This window comes from Stegastes partitus, unplaced genomic scaffold (genome assembly GCF_000690725.1).
Source record: "Stegastes partitus isolate 25-593 unplaced genomic scaffold, Stegastes_partitus-1.0.2 Scaffold14, whole genome shotgun sequence".
NCBI classification, from domain to species: Eukaryota; Metazoa; Chordata; class Actinopteri; family Pomacentridae; genus Stegastes; species Stegastes partitus.
The window spans coordinates 908,638-928,532 of NW_007577745.1; the positions used below are offsets into that span (position 1 = coordinate 908,638).

A 19,895-nucleotide genomic window follows, 5' to 3' on the forward strand; every position below is an offset into this window, starting at 1 on the left:
GTCAGCTTCTGCTGCTGCTGCCTCCTCATCTTCACCGACTTCTTGGTCACAGGTGAGGACTGCACTGATCCCTGCAGGGCTCTGTTGATAGTAAAACAAGTGGAAACCCTGCATTCAAACTCCAGGGAGCTAAAAGTAAAAGTATAAGTGGAAAATATACTTGAAGTATTAAACTGAGAAGTCATCCAAATGGCCTCTTACACCAGTTTTGCTGACCTCCAGCAGTTCAACCTCCCACTGTGCTACAGCAGCGTACAGCCATGCTGACCTTTACCATCCCTGCTGGGTGCAGCCACAGGTGTACCAGCACCTGTACTGACCACACCCAGCAGCGGTGGTCACGGATTAAACAGCCTCGAAACTTTCAACCGGCAACAGCAGCAAACACAACAAGTTCTTCATGGCTTTATGCTCCGTTTGGGGCAGTCCGGTTATCATCAGGGCAGAAAGGAGAGCTGCTGTGGCACTTCACATGATGCATTTATGACTGTTTAAAAGGTGGAGCCGTGGCTGTGATCACAGCTGCTCTGCTGGCGGAGGCTGTAACTGACTGTGGTTGAATCTACGTCCATGGATGTGTTTCCATAGATAAAATGTTCTTCTGTCGGCTTTCCCTGTGAAACAGCTCACACTCGTATAAAGATGGAGATCTTGTGTAAATATCTTTGCACAGCTCCAGCCTGAGTGGCTCTAACCAGCCATCAGAACTCATAAATGTCCTGATGGAGTGTTTCATCTTAATCACCTTCTTGTATTTTATAAGGTGGATTTATTGAATGATTTGTATGTAACAACTAGATGTGTTAAACAAATGAAAATGTACTTCAGCTTCAGTTAAAGTTGTATGAAATAAAAACACTGAAGTAAATCACAGTTAGGGACGCAGGATATATCGGCGACCACGTCGGTATCGGCCGATATCAGTGTGTTTTTTCCCAGATATCGGTCCGATGAACAAATTCAGCCGATGATTGTCCAACATCAGCGCCTTCGTCTCTACGTTTGATATCGCTGCTATTTCACAGATGTTTTACTTAAACGGTCCTTTAACATTAAATATGTCTAAATATGTTTTACTTTTGTTACGTAATAAAGCAGAATACTTTGGTCTAATTTGTGCTTCCTTTGAACAGTTTTCTCACAGTGCTCACTGATGCTCATTTTTTGATGTGAACAAAAATTGAATATCGACATCAGTGACATCGGTTATATCAGAAATATTAATATCAGATATCGGCCAGAAATGTTGATATCGTGCATCACTAGTCACAGACATACTTACAGTCAGTACTTGAGTGTACTTTAATATTTTCCATCTCCATCTAAATGGATTTGAAGTTTTCTGCTGTTTGTTGAATGATTTGCTGAAACAGGAAGTTAATGAAGCGCTTTGTAAATTCATGGCAACGACACGAAGCTCAGCATCTCCTGCTTCCTCATTTGTTTGCTGCTTTTCTTTGTCTCTCTAACTGTAAACTCATATTCAGATAAGTATCGTTCAGATGTCACACCTGTTCACCTGGTTCTGAAGCCTTCCTGCCCACACAGGAGGCATTCTGCAGATTTAGTGCGACTAAAACGATCAGACCTTGTGATCCTGGAACCAGATGATGACACTCTGTTTGTTCCTGGATGTGTTTTTTCAGTCGGTGCTGGTTGAGCTGGAGCTGTAGCTCATCTCACTGCCTCTCTGTCTCGTGTCCTTCAGTGTTTCTGGGTTTCCTGTACGTCTGTGAGTCCTGGCTGACTGGACTGACCGATCTAGGCGATGTGGTGGCGCTGCGCTTCCTGCTCTTCCTCAGCCACACCTACGGAGCCGTGCTGCTCCTGACCACGCCGCTGATCGCTGTGGACACTCTGGTCAGGCTGCTGTGGCCTGGCAGGACGCTGAGTCAGCCGGCGGGCTCTGACGGGCCGGTCGGGGAGGTAACTGTGGAGGAGGAGGAGGACAGAGACGGGAGGCTGTCTCGTGTTGTCGGCTACCTCTGCTGCCTGTCGGTGTGGGTCATCGTCGCCCTCGACGTCAGCTGGCGATGGAGGCTGGAGGAGGTGTGGGCTGTGGCCTGTGTGCACGCCACCGACTCCCTGCTGGGATGCCTGCCCAGCCTGCTCAGCCCCACGCCCGGCGCCGTGACCCCCTGCATGCTGCTCCTCTTCCTGCTGCTGCTCCTGCTGACCGGCAGCACCGGCCTGCACAGACGACACCGGACACAGAGGACACACAGAGAGGAACGTGGAGCTGGCGGTAAGGATGACCTCGCTCCATCTGCGCCCTTCCAGCCGGTGGATCCTGGGACGTCAGTGTCAGAGCTGGCACGGCGTGTTGACCCAGAGACAACAGAGAGCAGCTGCAGCGTTCACACAGTGTTTTCCTGGAACAGCGTGCAGATGTCGGCGCGTCGCCATGGAGACTCTGTCCTCATCTCCCCCGGGTGTTTGTCTGGACCGAGGGGAGGACAGGAGCAGGAAGGGACAAAGAGAGGTGCAGCGCTGACATTTATCACCGAGGGACACGTGGGCTCAGAACACAGGAGCCGGTGTGGGTGGCGGCGGCGGGGCTTTCCCTGCCCGGGGGTGAACCTAATGATAGGCTTCGTCAGCGTGCTCTCCGTTTTCGTGCTGCCTCTCAACCTCAGCGTGAATATTCTTCTGATCAGGACTATAGAGACGCTGCTGGAGCTGCTCATCAAATCTTCAGTTTCATCTGCAGCAAACACAAGAGACACATCGAGCCCTCACAATGCAACGCTTGTTTAGAGGAGACTCCCAACAGGATGAAGGTGGAGGCTGATCGTCGTGACATGTGTGCAGACGGCGGCTCTACCTGCTAACGCTGGTCTGAGCACACACTTCAGAGCAGCTTCACATGTGAGCAACAGTATGTGGAAACCGCTGAAAGGTGCTGAGGAGGCAGGTTGAGGCGTGCTCGGTGGAGAGACACTAAACCCGGCTGCAGCAGATGGCTGCAGGGCCTTCTTTTGCTGTTCAGAGCAGTCGGATCTGCAGCTGTTTGTCACTGCACACAATGGGCTGCAGAACAAGCCTCTCCAGTTTGAATCAGACTAATCCAGGGACAAACACTGCTTTGAAAGTTGGAATATATAATGTGCTGATGTTGCGTCACATAAAGGCTGCATGAAAGCTGTGCATAAATAAATAGTGGAGTGACTTGAGGGCACACCAAAGTTTGTCTCTGCTCTTCAATCAGTCGCTTTCAAAGGACGGAGGAGAAGGTGTATTTATCCAAGTACGGCGCTGAAGCTCAGGTCCTGAACTTTGCTCGGTAGTCGTGGTCGCTGATTATTTCAGTTCACACTAAAAAGCATCACTTTGTAGAACATGGAGTGTGTCAGTGGGCGCTTTACAACAGAAGCCACTTGTTGAGGACACTTGAGTTTGAATTTCTCTGAGGTTTCATTTGAATAAACGTTCAAGGCCAGAAGAGGTAAGTAGCTGAGGTTTCACAAAACAAGGAGAAGAAAGAAATACACATTTGCAGAACTTTCTACGTCCCTGTTTTCTACTCCGAGCCTGGAACCCATGAAGGAAACCATCTAGACGTAGATAACATCACTGAAACCAGGAACGTGCTGCAAACGCCTCCAACACGCTGCTGCACCACAACGAGCTAAAACTAATCTATTCAAGTAGATTTACTTTTGAATTTATTCTGATCATAATATTTCTGTGAAATGAGGTTTTAAATGCAGGACTTATAAACGTGGTTTTTACTGTTTCATCGGTGCCTTTACTTCAGGAAAAAGGTGGATGATGACATTAATCCTGCTCCGGTTTTGACCTTTAAGCAGCTTCAGTCCATCAGCGCCTCCAAAGCCTCTAATTCACACACTGTGCCGGTTCTGTTTGTTTGTATTCAATCAATACAGAAACTTTGTTGATGACTTGTTTAAGCCTCTTCGTGCTAAATTACTGCCAAAAAAATTAATTAATTTGACACTTTAACTACCTGATCTCACTGAGCTGGACCAGTTTTGCATGAATCAGCGACACAAACAAGACATTAGACGTTAATTAGTGAGCAGTGAGCTGTCTCCTCGTATCTGGTCTTTATGCTGTTTATTTATTCTATCTATTCACTGTGTTTCCCTGTTTGTGCTGACTGCAGCGTGGGGGAATAACCCAAGACACATTTCTCACACCTGGGGCAATAAAGTTAATCCTGAAGCTAAGCTAAGCTAACAGTCTTGTGGCTGTAATTTATCTAAATGTATTTAACAAATGGCATAAAGTTAATGTTCAACAAAACAAAACCTGAGACTGGGTTCCACAAAGACAGATTCTGGCTTAAGTTTAATCAAATATTTACAGTTTAAAGGTCTGAATTCATCCATTGCACAACAGCGTTTGATGTTCTGACTACATGAAGAAGGACACGTGGAGTAAATCCTGACCTTTTTCTGCTAAACTGAAAGAATCAAACCTCGGCTGCTCTTGGAGGAACCTTCTGCCCTTTCAGACAGTTTCACAGTTACATCGATGTTTTACTGGAAAATGAGGCGAAGAATGAAACCAAGGGATAAAAAAAACACAAAGAAAGAAAGAAGTTGAACTCAGTGAAGTCCCAACAAGTCTGAAAGTCCCTCTGAACTCATTGACTCTAAAAACTCACCTGTGTTTGAAGTCTTTGGCTCAGACATTGTTGCTTCCTTAAGAATATGCACATCTATGAAGTCCCTCTTTCTCCACGTAGCCCTCCCTATACGCTGCAGCTTGAGCACACCAGCTCACTCCACGACTGTCAAACTACTTCTACACGACACAAAGACGATGTTATATTCAGTAAATCAGCCGGACGTGTTGGAGCCTTGAACCAGTTCAGGAAGTCCCACCGTGCAGGCTGACGGTTTGTAGGTTTGTGACGTATGAAGCTGCGTCTGTCTGACTCCGTGCTGTAGAGACTGTCGTCAGCACGCTGCAGGTCGGAGGTGAAGATGCTTCAGCAGGTGTTCGCTGCTTGTTTCACACATGATGCGTCTTCCAGGATCTAAACCACCCCGAATGGAAACGTTAACGAGGTAAAACACTTCTTTTTCATCAAAGGGGGTCTTTACAAACCCCCACTCATGGTGCTCTCTCTGCAAACCACAAGTAACGAGACGAGTTTTCTTCCGTTCTCGCCAGTCGGTGGCACTGAGCGTTACCATGGAAACAGGTTCAGAGTTAGCCCGGGGGTCGGGTGGCTAACTGCTCCAGCTCAAAATAAACCCGTCTTTACTTTGGTTAAACTGTCCAGCTTACATTACGGTAATCTAAGAGCAAACCCTAGTCCTGTGTGGCAGCGCGGACCGGCCCGGACTCGTCTGAAGGTTTGTTCTGCTGCTGTGAGGCGATGCAGAGACGGGTCCTCGTGTAACCGGAGAAAATAAATGCTGCAAAACAAGCAAACAGCGCCGCTCAAATTCAACTTCAACAGATGAATGTTCAGGCCTGAACTGAGCAGCTGTGGACCGGAGGTTCAGCCGGCGTCGTGGCAGCTCAGGCTCGGGTGAGCAGCGTGTAAACACTAGAGGGCGCTCTGGTACAACAACAGCCCAACACCTCGACGCTCCAACAGCGTTTGATGGACGAGCCTCAGCAGGTAACAGCAGAGGTATGAAGGGGGCTCAGGAGATACTGGAAGGTATTTTCAGGTTGTTTCTCTCTATGAGCAGCGACCTCCTGGTTCAGAGCGCAGACAGATAAACTTTAGGAGGCTGTATGAGGAGGCCACGTCTCCTCCGTGTGTTTATGAAGCTGAAGAGGTGCCGTGGCTTCCAGTTTGTTTGAAGATCTTGTTTGAAGTTAGTGCATGATGACATGAAGAGAAATAGTTGCTTGAAGTTTCCTCAGCGGTGAAGTTGCTGCTGTTCAGCTGCTCTGTGAGACAAACTGAACTGAGATCAGTCTGCTCCTGAAGCTGTTTTATTGTTTTACCATCACCAGCGGTTTAACTGCCTCCTGCCAGGTGAGGAGTCACTCATTCACCTTCACCTCTTTCCTGCTTTCGGTTTCTGCAGCAGGATGAAACCACATTTAACGCATTCCTCAGTGACACAACCAAGAGATGATGTTTATTCATTAAATAAGATCTGAACTGTGTTGAAACCAAAAGGAGACAAACGACATAAAATAGTAAAGTGAAAGACAGACATCCCTCCAAATGTTTTTGATCTGTATCTATGATTAATAAACTGTAAAAGAGAGAAAAGCAGCAACAAACGCTGATCCTGTTGAGGCTGGTTCAGGCCATGTTTGGCATTAGTGTCTGATAAATGACCTGAATGAATAATCAATTAGCAAAATGGTTGGTGGAGTAATCATTTCAGCCGTGAGATTGTGTAAAGTCCTCTGGTGGTTTTCATTTTCACAGTTTAATCATCATCCCCGAGTCCTATTTAACCTAATACTGTACATAATCCTAGAACATGTGCTGGAGAATAACACAGATGACGGATCCGTTCATGCCAGCGGCGTCAGAACCGAAGCTCTTGTTCTTCAGCGGAGAGAAAAAAATTAAGCGATGACAAAAGTGAGCCTTCATTTCTGCTTTTTGCTTCACTTACAAGATTAAAAACCTTCACCGGAGGGCCACATCAGTCTGGAATCAGATACGGGTCTCTCACAGGAGACCCGGTGACGTTCTAATGGACGCTGTCCCCCCGGGCAGCGATGCCTATTACAGGACGGACACCTTCTCCTTGGATAAAAACGTCTCTAATCACAGGAGGGAGCTGAGAGAAGTGCCCAGAATCAAAGCTGAGAATATGAAGCCACTTGTCCCGAGGCTCTGCTCTGAAGAAAGGCCTCGGCTTCAGACTGCTCGGCTTGTTGTGGACCAGCTGTAATCATGATGCAACAACTCTCAACTGCTTCTGAGTGTGAAATAATAAAGCAGAGGGGCACAAAGTTGGACAGAAAAACAAAACAGCACAACATTAGTTTCTGGGTTTCTGAGGGAGAGCAGGACTCAGATGTTCACTTTCTGTCATGATTTCCATGATGTGAAACTGCGTGACAGCTTCGTCTCTGCAGTCTAACAACCCTCCATTCAGACGCGTCACAGATGGCAAATGAGCCGGGCCTATTGAAGGCTGCGGCTCACCCGCCGTGAGGGAACACTGAACCCCAGCAGACGTCTTTTTTATTCATCATGTCACACACTCGAGCCTCGGCGCTGCCAGAATAGGGAGCGGTAATGAAAAAGAGAGCGCGGCCTCCCACCTCCCTGCTGGATGGCTCAGCAGAACCCAGAGTTTGGCACATCTCAACTAAAATGTCTGGCACGAAGCGAACGGAGCTGGAGCAGGTACTGACAAGCACAGGCAAAGTTTTCCTGCATTTCAAATGAGATTCATCTTCCTCCCAGGTACGTCTCATCTGGAGGGTTTAGAATATGTTGATGTTCTTGTTTCCACAGATCATGTTCTGCCTGCAGACCGACACGTTAAACCTGGACCGGTACTGTACCCGGCTGTGGTTTATGTCCTCCACTGTGTCGGCCCGGGATGCTTCAGAACAAAGTTAACTGGTGACCTCTTGTTATGAGCACTTGAACAACGAGTGATTTTTATCGACTCAGATGGTTTTAAGCTGCGCTGACATCCATGGATGGAAACCGGTCCAGGACTGACTGGAACATCTCAGCGAGTACTGGATGAATTGTTCTTAGATTTTGTACAACTTTGTGGTTCCCAAAGGATGAAGCCACCATGAGAACCAATTTTAAATCTGTTCAGTGACAACTAATATTCCCATCAGGCTCAACTGTAACAGTAAAAGGTCCATCCATCATCTCTACACCTTAATCCTCACCAGGGTCATGGGGGGCGGAGCCTATCCCAGCTGACTCAGGGTGAAGGCAGGTTCACCTGGACAGGTAACCAGTCTATCACAGGGCTACACTTAGAGACAGACAACCAAGCACACTCACATTCACACCTACGGACAATTTACAATCACCAATTAACCTCAGCATGTTTGTGGACTGTGGGAGGAAGCCGGAGAACCCGGAGAGAACCCACGCTGCACGGGGAGAACATGGAGACTCCACGCAGAAAGATCCCGGGTGTCCTCACCGGGACGCCAACCGGCGACCTTCTAGCTGTGAGGCCACGATGCTAACCACTGATCCACCTGCAGCCCAGAATCTCTACAGCGCCAGCGTCGATCCAATCAAAGACAACGTCAGCGAGGCCGTGCTGATTTTTGCAGTCATTTATTGTACATTAAAACATTTCACACAAACCTCCAGCAGCAAAAGCACACTGGAGTGTGTTCACACAACGATGGAGCGGCCATCATCAGAAGACACAATCATCATAATAATCATTAAAAGTGTCATAGTCATCATCATTATAATCACCACCACCAGAACCCGACACCACCTCACAATAATCTCCTTCTTAATATTCAAACATAAAGTCTTAATGAATCAGACCAAACTGGGGCCAGACGTTGTGTGAACCTGCATGGAGCGCCAGACCGCCGTCCTGATTGTCTACACGGTGTTACTCCTCCTAATCTCACACATTACTGAATAAATTACTGATGTATGTGATGTGTGTAACCAGGTGTTACTGAGCAGCGTTATCCAGGTAGGTTCTGAACAACTCACAGGTCCCTGCAGATCTGTGCAAGTTAAAACCACCACTCTGCAGATGCTCTCCGTCTGACCCCAGTTTGCGTCATACTGCACATACCGGAACCACTTCCTACAGAGACGAGGGCACTGCCCCGGTTTTCTTTAAAAAGGACGACACAGACGACACACAGACAAATGCAGAGATGAAGTGGCAAAGGAAGGTCTCAGTGATTTTTCTCTTTTTTTGCTTGTTCATTTGTAGATTTCTGTCCCACCTGATCCCAACGTGATCTCCAATAAACACGTCTGGCTGCTGCATGGCTGTGTTCAGAGGGGCTTTATCAGCCACAACCAAAGCTGGATTTAACATCACAGCTGAATCAGGCCACACCAACACACCCGTGCACGTCCCCAGACACGTCTCTCAGTATGCTGGACTTGGCTGAGCGACAAGCGCCTCTTAGAGCAGATTTTGCAGGACTTGTGTACGACGAGTGATAAACTGGAGCACTTGAGGCACGTGGGGGCGAAGACATGAACATGACTGAGCCTCGGAGGAATTACCAGTGATTTTATCGTTACGTAACGCCGCAGCAGCAGCAGCAGTCTGGGGAACGCCAGTTGCAGAAAATGCCATTTTAGTGTTCAGCCATCCATCCCCGTTAGATCTGATCATTTCATTACACAAACGATACGATTTAAAAAAGAGACAACAGCTGGTCTCTGTAGCATTTTTGAGAAGTAGCTGATCTTAAACTCACCAGATTTTCACGTCTGAGGAGCTACAAACAGAGCAGACGATTATCTGCTCCGTGTGATTTCATATTCTTTTGATATTAAGACAAAAATCATGACTGGAAGCAGGAATGTGTTGGAATGCTGAGGGCCAGCACACCAGTGGCTTTAAGGGAAAGAGTGGAAACTTAAGCATGAGCCAGCATGATGAGAGACTGATTCCTTTCTACCCTTAATACATTATATACAAACATGAAGTCCTCTCTCCACCACTAGCAGCATACTTCTGCACATCCTCACCCTCTGGGCAGCGGGTAGGGACGGCCAGCCCATGTACGACTCATTCAGTTTACGTGATGTGAACGACGGCTGGTGCACGTAGAACGGGAGCTTTCCTCGCGTCGATGAAGACGGACACACGTGACCTGCAGGAGGACGTAAGACCGTGGTCTCAGTGAGAAGTAAAAAGTGCCGACAGACTCGACGAGTTCAGGGTGGACCGCTGGCCGACCCAAAGCCAAAATAGGAGCCGAGTGTCGTCAATCACATTCCACAAACGAAGCGAAGCCAAACAGGACAGCACGAGGACACGAGTGGCTGGTCTTCATGTCCACTGGTCTGGATGGAGAGAGAGGGGACATCCTGTCTGACCAGACAGCGACGGCCCTGGGAGTGTGCAAGGTGGGCCTCTGACAGTCACCGTAGGAGGGAGGATCACCTTTAATTTTGTTTCCCATTTCTGCCACAGACCCTGGAGAAGCCCAGGGGTCCCCTCCGTCTCCATTCAGCGTCATCTTTTCACTGAAGATGCAGAATGAGGCTCAAGTGCAGGCCGGTATTGAATGGTCGCTTCAAGTCAAAAAGAAAATAACAGCGCGAGTTGTAAGAGCAACACCAAGCACGATTCCTAACACCGAACTGAAGGAAAGAAACATGTCAAACACCCTATTAAACATCTTAAACTGATTTCTGGAACATCTGTTGAAACACACAAGTCCTTTGATTTCACCTACGACGGACTCGTCTGTCGGGTCGATCGCGACCGTCGCTGTGCAGCTCTTAAAGGCGTACAGTGTTGATTCGCAGCGGCTGCACATTCTTGCCGTTGGCGTGACTCTGGCCGGGGCTGAAGTACGGGAAGACCTTGGCGGGGAATTTCTCCCGGTAGGTGTAGAGCCAGGACATGTCGTCTGCGTTGTAGAAGATGAGCAGGCCTTTGGGGTAGTCCAGGTACACCCCCACCTTCTCCAGCTTGCTCTTAACGTTGAGGCGGGTCCAGGGCTCGGTGCAGGCGCTGTACTGGTTCCCGTCGTGCATGACGATGCAGTAGAAGCCGCGGCTGGGCTGGATCTGGATGCTGCCCTTGCGGCTCACCGTCTCATTGGCCACGCCGATCATCCACTGCGTCTTCTCCGACACCATCACCTCCCAGTAGTGAACGCCCGACATGAGGCCCTCCGCGCCCAGAACCGACACCTCCACGTCGAAGCGGCGAGGGGAGTCCTGCAGAGGCTGCGGGTGGAGATTCCCGTAGGCCACGATGGTGCAGTCGTCTGAGAGGATCAGTCTTTGGTGGGCCGTGATGGGGTCGAGGGTCAACGCTGCTGGCACTGGAGAGGAAAATGAAAAGCAGACGAAGGAAGACAGCGTTTTAGTGCAGAGAGTCAGCATTTACTTTACTTTTAGATTTAACGCTGCAGAGAGACGAGCAGGTCAGTCGGGTCAGGACAGCACACACACATAAGTAAGCAGCAAAACAAATCAATGTGTTATGACTCAGCTTAGCCCAACAGAACCGTAAGAACAGCGGTGTCACTCTCAGCACCTCGTTCCTCTTCATCATGCAGCTGCTGTGTAAACAGTTTCATCCTGAGGCAGTGAGTAAATACATCCATGAGTTTATAGGAGCGCCACGGTCAGGGTGATGGAGCGAACCCCTAAAGCTCCGCTGCCTTCACCACAGACGGCGAGTTAAAGGACGCCGTCTGGTTATGAAGCACGGACTGAAGGAGAGACACGTTCTGGTTGCATCCTCCAGGTTTTTAAACACAGTTCTACGTTTAGGTGTTTAGATTTTTATCTGTCAGAAAATAGCAGAAGGAAAGACATCTGATCAGTCTGAAACCACTTCTGCAGCATGATGACGACCCCAAAGAGCAACAAGAAGAACCAGCAGGCCTGCAGCAGATGTGAGGCCCACAGAACCCCGACCTCCACATCATGGAGTCAGTCTGGGGTTAGACCGACTGAGACTAAATCCACTGACCAACGGTGGCAGGTTCTCCAAGAATAACCTTAAAAATCAGAAGGCAAAGGATGGTAACCCTACATCTGGTCCTAATTTAGTCCATCCATCAGGTGGTGATGCATGTGTGTGTGTGTATGTCAGAATCAGAATCCTTTAATGTCCATCCATCCATCATCTCTACACCTTAATCCTCACCAGGGCCATGGGGGGCGGAGCCTATCCCAGCTGACTCAGGGTGAAGGCAGGTTCACCTGGACAGGTAACCAGTCTATCACAGGGCTACACTTAGAGACAGACAACCAAGCACACTCACATTCACACCTACGGACAATTTACAATCACCAATTAACCTCAGCATGTTTCTGGACTGTGGGAGGAAGCCGGAGAACCCGGAGAGAACCCACGCTGCACGGGGAGAACATGGAGACTCCACGCAGGAAGATCCCGGGTGTCCTCACCGGGACATGAACCGGCGACCTTCCAGCTGTGAGGCCACGGTGCTAACCACCGAGCCCAGCAATAAAATATAAAATCTAAAATAAATACTCTGTAATAGTCTGTAACTGGGAGTGTTGTGGTTCCTGCAGCAGTCTCTTCATAGCCAGGAGGAAAAAGCTGTGTTTTAGTCTGTTGGTGACTCTGTCAGAGGGACGGTGGTGAACAGAGAGTCCTGGGTGGCCCGGGTCGGAGGAGACGACTCCAGCAGACCTCCTCTAGGTGTGGGAGTGGGGAGCCAATGATCCACTGAACAACCTGATGACCTGCTGAGGTTGTTCATCCACAGGACAGGACTCTCCCTCTGTAATCTAATGTATGAATCTAAAACAACTATGATGGGAAATAAAAATGTGATAACTCAGTGAACAACACTCCTGCTGGATTCTGTGAACTATTTTAGTACAGCAGACTGTCAGCTGTCCGGTCCTGTTCTGCTAACGGGCCAAATGGACAGATAGATGGTTGAGGTTCAGGTTTTCTCAGCTTCTTCATCTCTTACAGGTCCTCTGGATGATCATCAGCTCCGTCAGATGTTTTCTGCTGAGTGTCAGTACAGTCTACAGATGGTGGTATCTTTGGTTTCCTCTCACTCTCCTTCTCACTTCTGTAAACTGTTCACTTTTCTTTTCCCTCCATCAGCTCCAGCAGTATTAACTCAGTAGTAAGCAAGCATTCAAAACAAATGAATGAAATAAAATAGAATGAATACATGAATAAATAAATAAAAATCAGACTATCAAGAGGAGCATTATATTCATAAAGCTCCCCTCTGGCAAAGCAAATCTGTTCAGCACAACACAGCAGCAGATCATGGTTCTGCTACGATGCTGGACCGGACACGTTAGAAACCAAATGGACAGATAAAGGACGAATCATTCAGATTACAGAGTCCACCAGAGATGAGAGAGGAGGTCTTGATTTCACCATTTGAGATGAACAACATTACAGATATATCTCCACCTATGACCGGTGCCGGAGGTGGAGGAGGCGATCAGAACCCCGTGGTACCACATGACTGATGAACTGTTCTTATAACTGCAGCTCAAGTCTCATTTCAGGAAAATGAAACCGAGTCGAACGACGTGTGTGACCGAGTGCAGCGTGGTTTATTCTTCATGATCTGTTTCTACCTTCATCCATAAACTCCAGCCTTCAAAGTCAACTGCTCTGTGAATCTGAGCAACATCAGACCGTGTACAGAGTGCAAACAATAGAGCGGAGCAGTAATTACAGCGAGGGAGGGAGGAGCAGCCTCAGCTCCAGGCTCCAGGCCCGCAGGAGGCTGTCTCCTGGTGCAGCTATGTGGTTTCAGGGAGGATCTGCAAGCATTCAGTCATCAGGCTGAACAATACCAGCTTGTTCCCTTTGCTCTGCTTCACACGGTGCAGACTGAGGAAGGAGGGAAGGCATCTTCTCTGTGGTTCTATCAGCTGGGATAAACGGAGGTGAAGCGTCTGGCGGGCGTCCAGTGGACAGGACAATGCCTTCTCCACTCAATGACATCTCCAGTGTTTGTTACAATCCAGTCATTAAACTTTCATAAGCCGAGAGCCGCTCGGTGCCATGTGCAGGAACATGCAGGCATCAGTGGAGACTCCATTCTTTCTGCTGAACACGAGAGGGGGAAATAAAAACAGCCCAGCGTCTGGTAGTTATTCTCGCTAACCCGTCAGTGACAGCGAGGGATGAGGGATGATGGGAGGAATGTCTTTGTTGCGTCTCTGGCAAGTGCTGGTGATGGATCGTAACCAATTGTTCCATTTGGCAGCCAGTCAAGGGAGGCCAAGGAAGCGGCTGGCCTCCCTCAGCCGGCAGCCGGCTGAAATGGGAGAATTGATTGAGGGAGCAGAAAAAATCCTCAGCACATTATTTTAAATAATCTCCTGTGAGTGAGTGATAGCTGCAGGGCCGAGGAAGCAGAGCTCCTCTCAGGACCGTCTGACACTGAAGGGCAGCGCCAGCCTCCAGGTCCGATCACAGAGAGAGAAGCACAGAAGCAGTAATATTAATGCAGGACTGGTTCCTGTTCTCCATGTTTGTGAGCCTCACAGTCAGTTACTGAAGGAGAATTAGAGAAACGAATCAGTTCAAATGTGAGAGTTTGGTGGACGTAGTCACTCAGTGCCGAGGGCTGGATGAGAAGATGGACACCACTGTCTTACCTGCACATTAAATATAAAGCTGAAGCTATAATATAATCATCAATCATCATCATACAGCGCTCTCTACCGCTCTCCCCACATTCACCCAGCATGTGGACCGCCCAGCCGGACTCGGTGGGCCTTGGACCGGCTGTGTGCCGACACCAGGATGCATATTACTTCATCATTGTTCTTTTCTTGTACTTGTTTCTATAAGTTTGGATGCTGCTGAGGGGTGTACACTTCCCCCAATGAGGGATCAATAAATTATTCTATTCTACAAGATGGTTAATTTAGCATAAAGGCTGCTAACAGGGCAGCTAGCACGGCTCTGTCCAGGGACACCACCTTCACCGTCCAGATTTACATGTTACATCCTGTTTGTTTAAACAGTGATTTGTGGATTATTATCTCGGCACAAACCCCATAAACAGGGAAACAAAGAGCCACAAATCAAAGAGCTGCTTTCACACAGTTTGTGATGAATCGAACAAACATGGTTTAACAGGTAAACCAGAGCTTTGGAGGTCCTCCTAGGTGGGTTTAGTTGCTCTCAGACAAGTCTTCCTGATAAGCTGAGCTCACCATCTTCTAGCTGTGCTCTCTTTTAAGTCACTCCTTAAAACACATTTTTATCTGAGAGCTTTTCCTGATTTTATTGAAGTTTTAAGTGATGTTTTAGCTTCTTGTTCTGTTTTGTGTGCTTGTTTTATTTCAGTTTTAAATTTATTTTATTGGAAAGCACTTTGCAACGTGTGTTGAAAGTGCTCTCAAAATAAACTTTATTATTATTATTATTATTATTATTGTTATTATTATTATGAAGAGAAGGACATGGGAGTGGTATTGATGTGATCACCTGACTCGGGGCTAGAGAGCTAGAAAACATATTCTTCTACCCGTGTGACTGGTCCTTTAAGGCCTGTCCAGCTTTAGACTGGATCCTGGATGCTGTGAAACCAGTCTGAGTGACGTCCATCCCATTATTACGTCATTACAGCCACATACCTGGAGAAATGTCCTGGAAGAGCGATTTCCATATGGTGTACTGTAAGGGCCCCATGTACTTGGATGTCGGGAAGTCTTCATACGTCAGGTTGGTCTCGTGTATCTTCCCTTTAATCCTGGGACAGAAAAACAGATCAATAACAGTCCAAATCCAATTTGCTGCTTTTTGTCAAATAATGCTGCCTCTTGTTCAGCCCACGATGTCGATACAGCGCAAAATTAATCTGATTTGCTCATCTGAAATGTGCCTGTATTGACATTAAACAGCTGACAAACTGCTTCGCGGATCTGGAGCCACAGTGATGAATGTTATCAGCGAGAAAGGGCAGAACAAAGTTCAGCTCCAGCACCATTACAATATGATTCAATATAAGCCTCCACATAAATCACTCACGAAGTTCAGAGTTCAGGCGAGACATTGAAACCCTCGTGGAGCTTTCCTACAGTTCTCCTGTGGTCATTATTCAGGGTTTTGAAGGGATTAAAGAAATAAAAAATCCTTTTTACACATCCAGGTGTTAATAAAAGAATAGTTTTAATATCTTAAAATTGTGCTTTTTTTATAGCCACCCCATAAAAAGGGACTCCTACTGGCAGAATGGTTCAACATTACGGGTCTGAGGAAAGACGAGCGAGCAGAAGTCATGTTTCTCTCCTCCTGATCTGACATGAAGCCAGAGGAGATGTGGTCTGAGGGTCCTCCACTGGCATTTATCACTTGTATTTTCTAAGTCATGACCACTTTCTAGAATCTGAAGGATTTGATTTAAACTGCTCTTGTGACTTTAATTCACCCACGTGTGCCGTCTCAGTCAGAAGCTGAAGAAGCTGGAGACGCTCTGACGGCTGCTTCCTGTGACTTCAGGCTCTGCTGGTACCAGATACCATAATGACACCACCACAGAGAAGATGGGCCACACAGTGAAGGAGAAAGAGTCCTAGAGAGGTGTCACTGGAGCAGCTACGATATCCTCTAGTGCAGTGGCTCTCAAACTGGGGGTCGGGACCCCCATGAGGGTCCCAAGATAATTTCAGGGGGTCGCAAGATCATGGTAAAAAAAATAAAAAATAAAAAGCCTACATTTATCAGATAAATGTGTATTAGGGCTGCCACATTCATGTTTAATTCATGAACAAAAAAGTTTTTAATCATGAGATATTAGAAATTCAAACTGGGGGGTCACAAACACAAACTGATGTTATCTTGGGGGTCGTGGCTCCAAAAGTTTGGGAACCGCTGGTCTTGTGAAGCCCACATCCCTTTGATTCCTTCCTGTGAATGACATCCATCTGATGTGACTGAGTTCTGTCTGACCCGCCCGTCACACATCAGCCGAAGGTGTTCAACTGAGCTGAGAACTATTAAGATTCCCTTTATTCTCCATCAGCGAGTCCTTGTTTGAAGGCATCAGCGTTTCCTACAAGTCGATCCCTGTGTTGTGGTCAGAGCAGCATGATGAGACTAAAATCAGCGTCTCCTCCTCCTTCCAGGCTGGATGCAGCTCTCTGAGCAACCTCCAGGGTTTGTGCTGTCTACTTAGTGCTATGACAACACGTTTCTATAGCGAGGAAAAGAAACTGAAACCAAACCTTTATCACTACTTGAGCCTTTAGAAAACCTGCTTTTGTGCAAATGACTTCCCTCCTGTGCATCCAAACCTGCACCACAGTTGATTGTGTTCGCAGCCATTCAGACGTCCTGCCAGGCTGAAATGATTCACTGATGAAAGGAAGAGTTGTGCCTTCGTTTAATGCTACTACACTACCTTTAGCTCCTCTATCTATCTCCCACGGCTGTCCAGCTGCATGAAAAACTCCATTATTAAATCTCCTTGACCACAAAATCTACACAAAGTATTTATTATCATACACTATAACGGCCACTTCCCCTCATTTTATTTAATAAATACCAAACAATTTGTACTGAACAGTTTCAAAACTCTACATTTAAGAAGTTCTGCCCTTAAATCGTTGTGATGTTTGAATCTCAGTCTCCACATTTAACCTCATCAAGCTTTAAGATATTAAACTGTTCAATTAAACCGTCCTCAAGTCCCCCTCCCAGATTAAACACTGCAGCTGGTTTATTTCAGCACTAATACTCCATCTGTTCGGGGATTAGCTGATGCTGTTGCTCAAATCTGTGCTTTCTCCTGAACGTCAGCAGCCGTCGCACGAGCAGAAAAACACATTCTGCATGTAGTGTGGTATCATCAGAACGATTTCACAGCCATGAACCTAATCCCTGGTACAACAAACGCTTGACTGTATTGCAGCGACGGTACTTTCTCAGCACCTCTCAGATGTGACGGCTACGCCCTCCAGGAAGTCGTGCCGGCCCGTCTCGTTGAGGCGCTCCTGCAGGATCTGGATGCCCTCCTTGACGTCGCGCAGCTGCTGGCTGTAGCGCTGGATCTTGTGCTCGATGTCGGCCAGCTTGCGGGCCGTGTCCATCTCCAGCTCCTCCAGCATGCTCTTCTGACGCTCGCGCAGGAAGCGGTGGAGGCGCTCGAACGCATCCCCGATGGTGGCACGCAGGCTCTTGGCAGACGACTGGAAAAGACAAGCACAAGACGGTGGACTTATAAAGATGCAAACCCCTTCCAGCAGCTCCCAGCGGCTTATAAATGCAGTGACAGGGCTGTGAAACAGACTTGATGCTGTCGTTAGCTGAGTGTTTCAGTCACAACAGCCTAACTCTTAATTAGACAAGGGTCAATAACTGGAGGCCTTACACGGGCTCCAAATTGTGTTAATATTACATCAACAGTCATTCATTGATTCAACTTGTGCATGTATTGATTTTAAGAGGCTCTCAGAGCAGTGTGTGTACAACCTTCCATGGAGCAAACAAAGCAGCTTTTACACTGTTGTGCTGAGGAGAAAACAAGAGCACAGCGAAACAGAAATAACACAAAAAGATGACCGGGAAGGGGTCACAGAGGACATCCTGTGTGGGAAGTCTGCTGATAACGGAGCGGCGTGAACCGAGCGGTTTGCAGACAACAGCACGCTGGAAGAGTTGAAGAAAATGATTTGTAGATCAAGAGTAGAAATGTGAAGCTGGACATCAAAGAGAATTAATCATCTGAGTGTTCGCAGTCTGAGCGCCGGAGAGACGGAACAAAGGGGCCACGAGAAAACCCCAAAAACTGCACAGAGGAGCAGAAAGCTTTCAGTCTGAAGCCTCTGAGGCTGGACACTTAGCACGTTGTTCAGATTCTCACCAACTTTAACTGGTGTTTGTACACAGATTAAAGAGAGATCCACACATATGCTCATCAAAACAGGAGAAGTCTAATCAGTCATTCAAGCAAGAACTTCAGATGAAACCCGTTTGTCTGAGCCTTCGATGAATATTTTGTCTGATGGGAACTTCACCCGCTCCTCTAATCTCTACAAGAGGAGCTGCATTCAGGAAGTGTGATCTGTGGTTTAATTATGCTCGCCTGAAAATTTAATCAATCCCCTTCAAACACAGGCCTGTTCCTCCTGGTCTCTCACAGCCGAGGACAGGTACTCTCACTGTGACGGTGGGAACCTGTCGGGAGGAATACTTCTCGTAGATTAATGGTAGCAGCTGGACCTGCTTGAGTTCCTTGAAGACGTTCCACCTTCATCCAAGAGGCTCCATCAGCTCTGACTGACTGGTTGGGAGTTCCAGATATCCTGAAGAAGACATTAACACCTGAGTTTCAGCTGGTGTTTGTTGCTCCTCCCCCTCGTTATGTGAGTCGTTAGTGCTCCCCCTGCCACAGTGGGGTTCGTTAGGGTCTTTGTGGCTAGGTGTGGATGTGGGTTCATCTTCCTGGGGAGAGTTCTTGGTGAAACGTCTTCAGGGAACTCAAGCAAGTCCAGCTGCTATCATTAATCTACCAGAATAACCACGACCTGGATGACTGAGGATCCTCACAGACATGTCAGGAGGAATATTTCTGAGACGCTCTGACATTAAAGTCCTACTGTACCTAGTTAGGGGTTGGCGGTGTGGAGGAGGACTGCAGCAGCCCGGCTATCAGTCACCCTGACGTCTCTGCAGGCTGCGATGGCACTGAGAGGCTGTTTGCAGCCTTTGGAGACAGCCGGCCGGCTACCTTTCAGGGAAGCATGTGATTATCAGGAGAGCCCCTGGTGGGGATGTGAATAGGACACAATGCCATCCTTCTGACGGAAACCCTCCCTCAGCGCACACGAGCCAAAGACCTGAATCGGAGTGCACAGCAGCTGCATTCAGGTAAAATGAGAGGCGAGCTGCTGCAGCGAATCCTCCTCAATCTCACAACGGGAACAAAGACGAAGCTCGGTGACATTAAAGAGGAACACTGAGGGTTGGCTGACATGTTTCAGGCAGTACTGCTGCACATGTGAAACTCTTCCTAAATGAGATAACAGCCTACAATCTAACAAAACAAACAGGAGATGCTGGGAGACGTTTCATCGTCAGCTCCCTGAAAGCATCAGCAGCGTGGCCCTCTTCCAGGCAGAGCACTCTGTGCAAATGGATGTAAATCTAATGAGATCAGCTCATTTCCAACGAGAAGCGGGTGCAGCTGAAAGGCCTCCAGTCGATGAAACGGACGGGCCCGGCTCGCTCTGACAGCCCAGGTCCAGCAGTGCAGAAGGTGAGCGATGCAGCCACGACAACAGGAGAAACAGAAGCGTCCTCCCTACATGACGGCTGTGA

At 47.8% G+C, this 19,895-nt stretch overlaps 1 protein-coding gene across 1 annotated transcript in view; it reads right to left on the reverse strand.

Moving 5' to 3' along the window:
• Positions 1 to 8,199: 8,199 nt before the first annotated feature.
• The window catches only part of trim62.1 (tripartite motif containing 62, tandem duplicate 1), a 42,224-nt gene continuing 30,528 nt past the window's right edge, over positions 8,200 to 19,895 (reverse strand). Inside the window, exons 4-6 of the mRNA XM_008289676.1 lie at positions 17,508 to 17,764; positions 15,212 to 15,327; positions 8,200 to 10,926 (exon numbers count right to left, since the gene is read on the reverse strand). Coding sequence (XP_008287898.1) covers positions 10,376 to 10,926; positions 15,212 to 15,327; positions 17,508 to 17,764 — 924 coding nt within the window. The 3' untranslated portion in view covers positions 8,200 to 10,375. The remainder of the gene's footprint in view (positions 10,927 to 15,211; positions 15,328 to 17,507; positions 17,765 to 19,895) is intronic.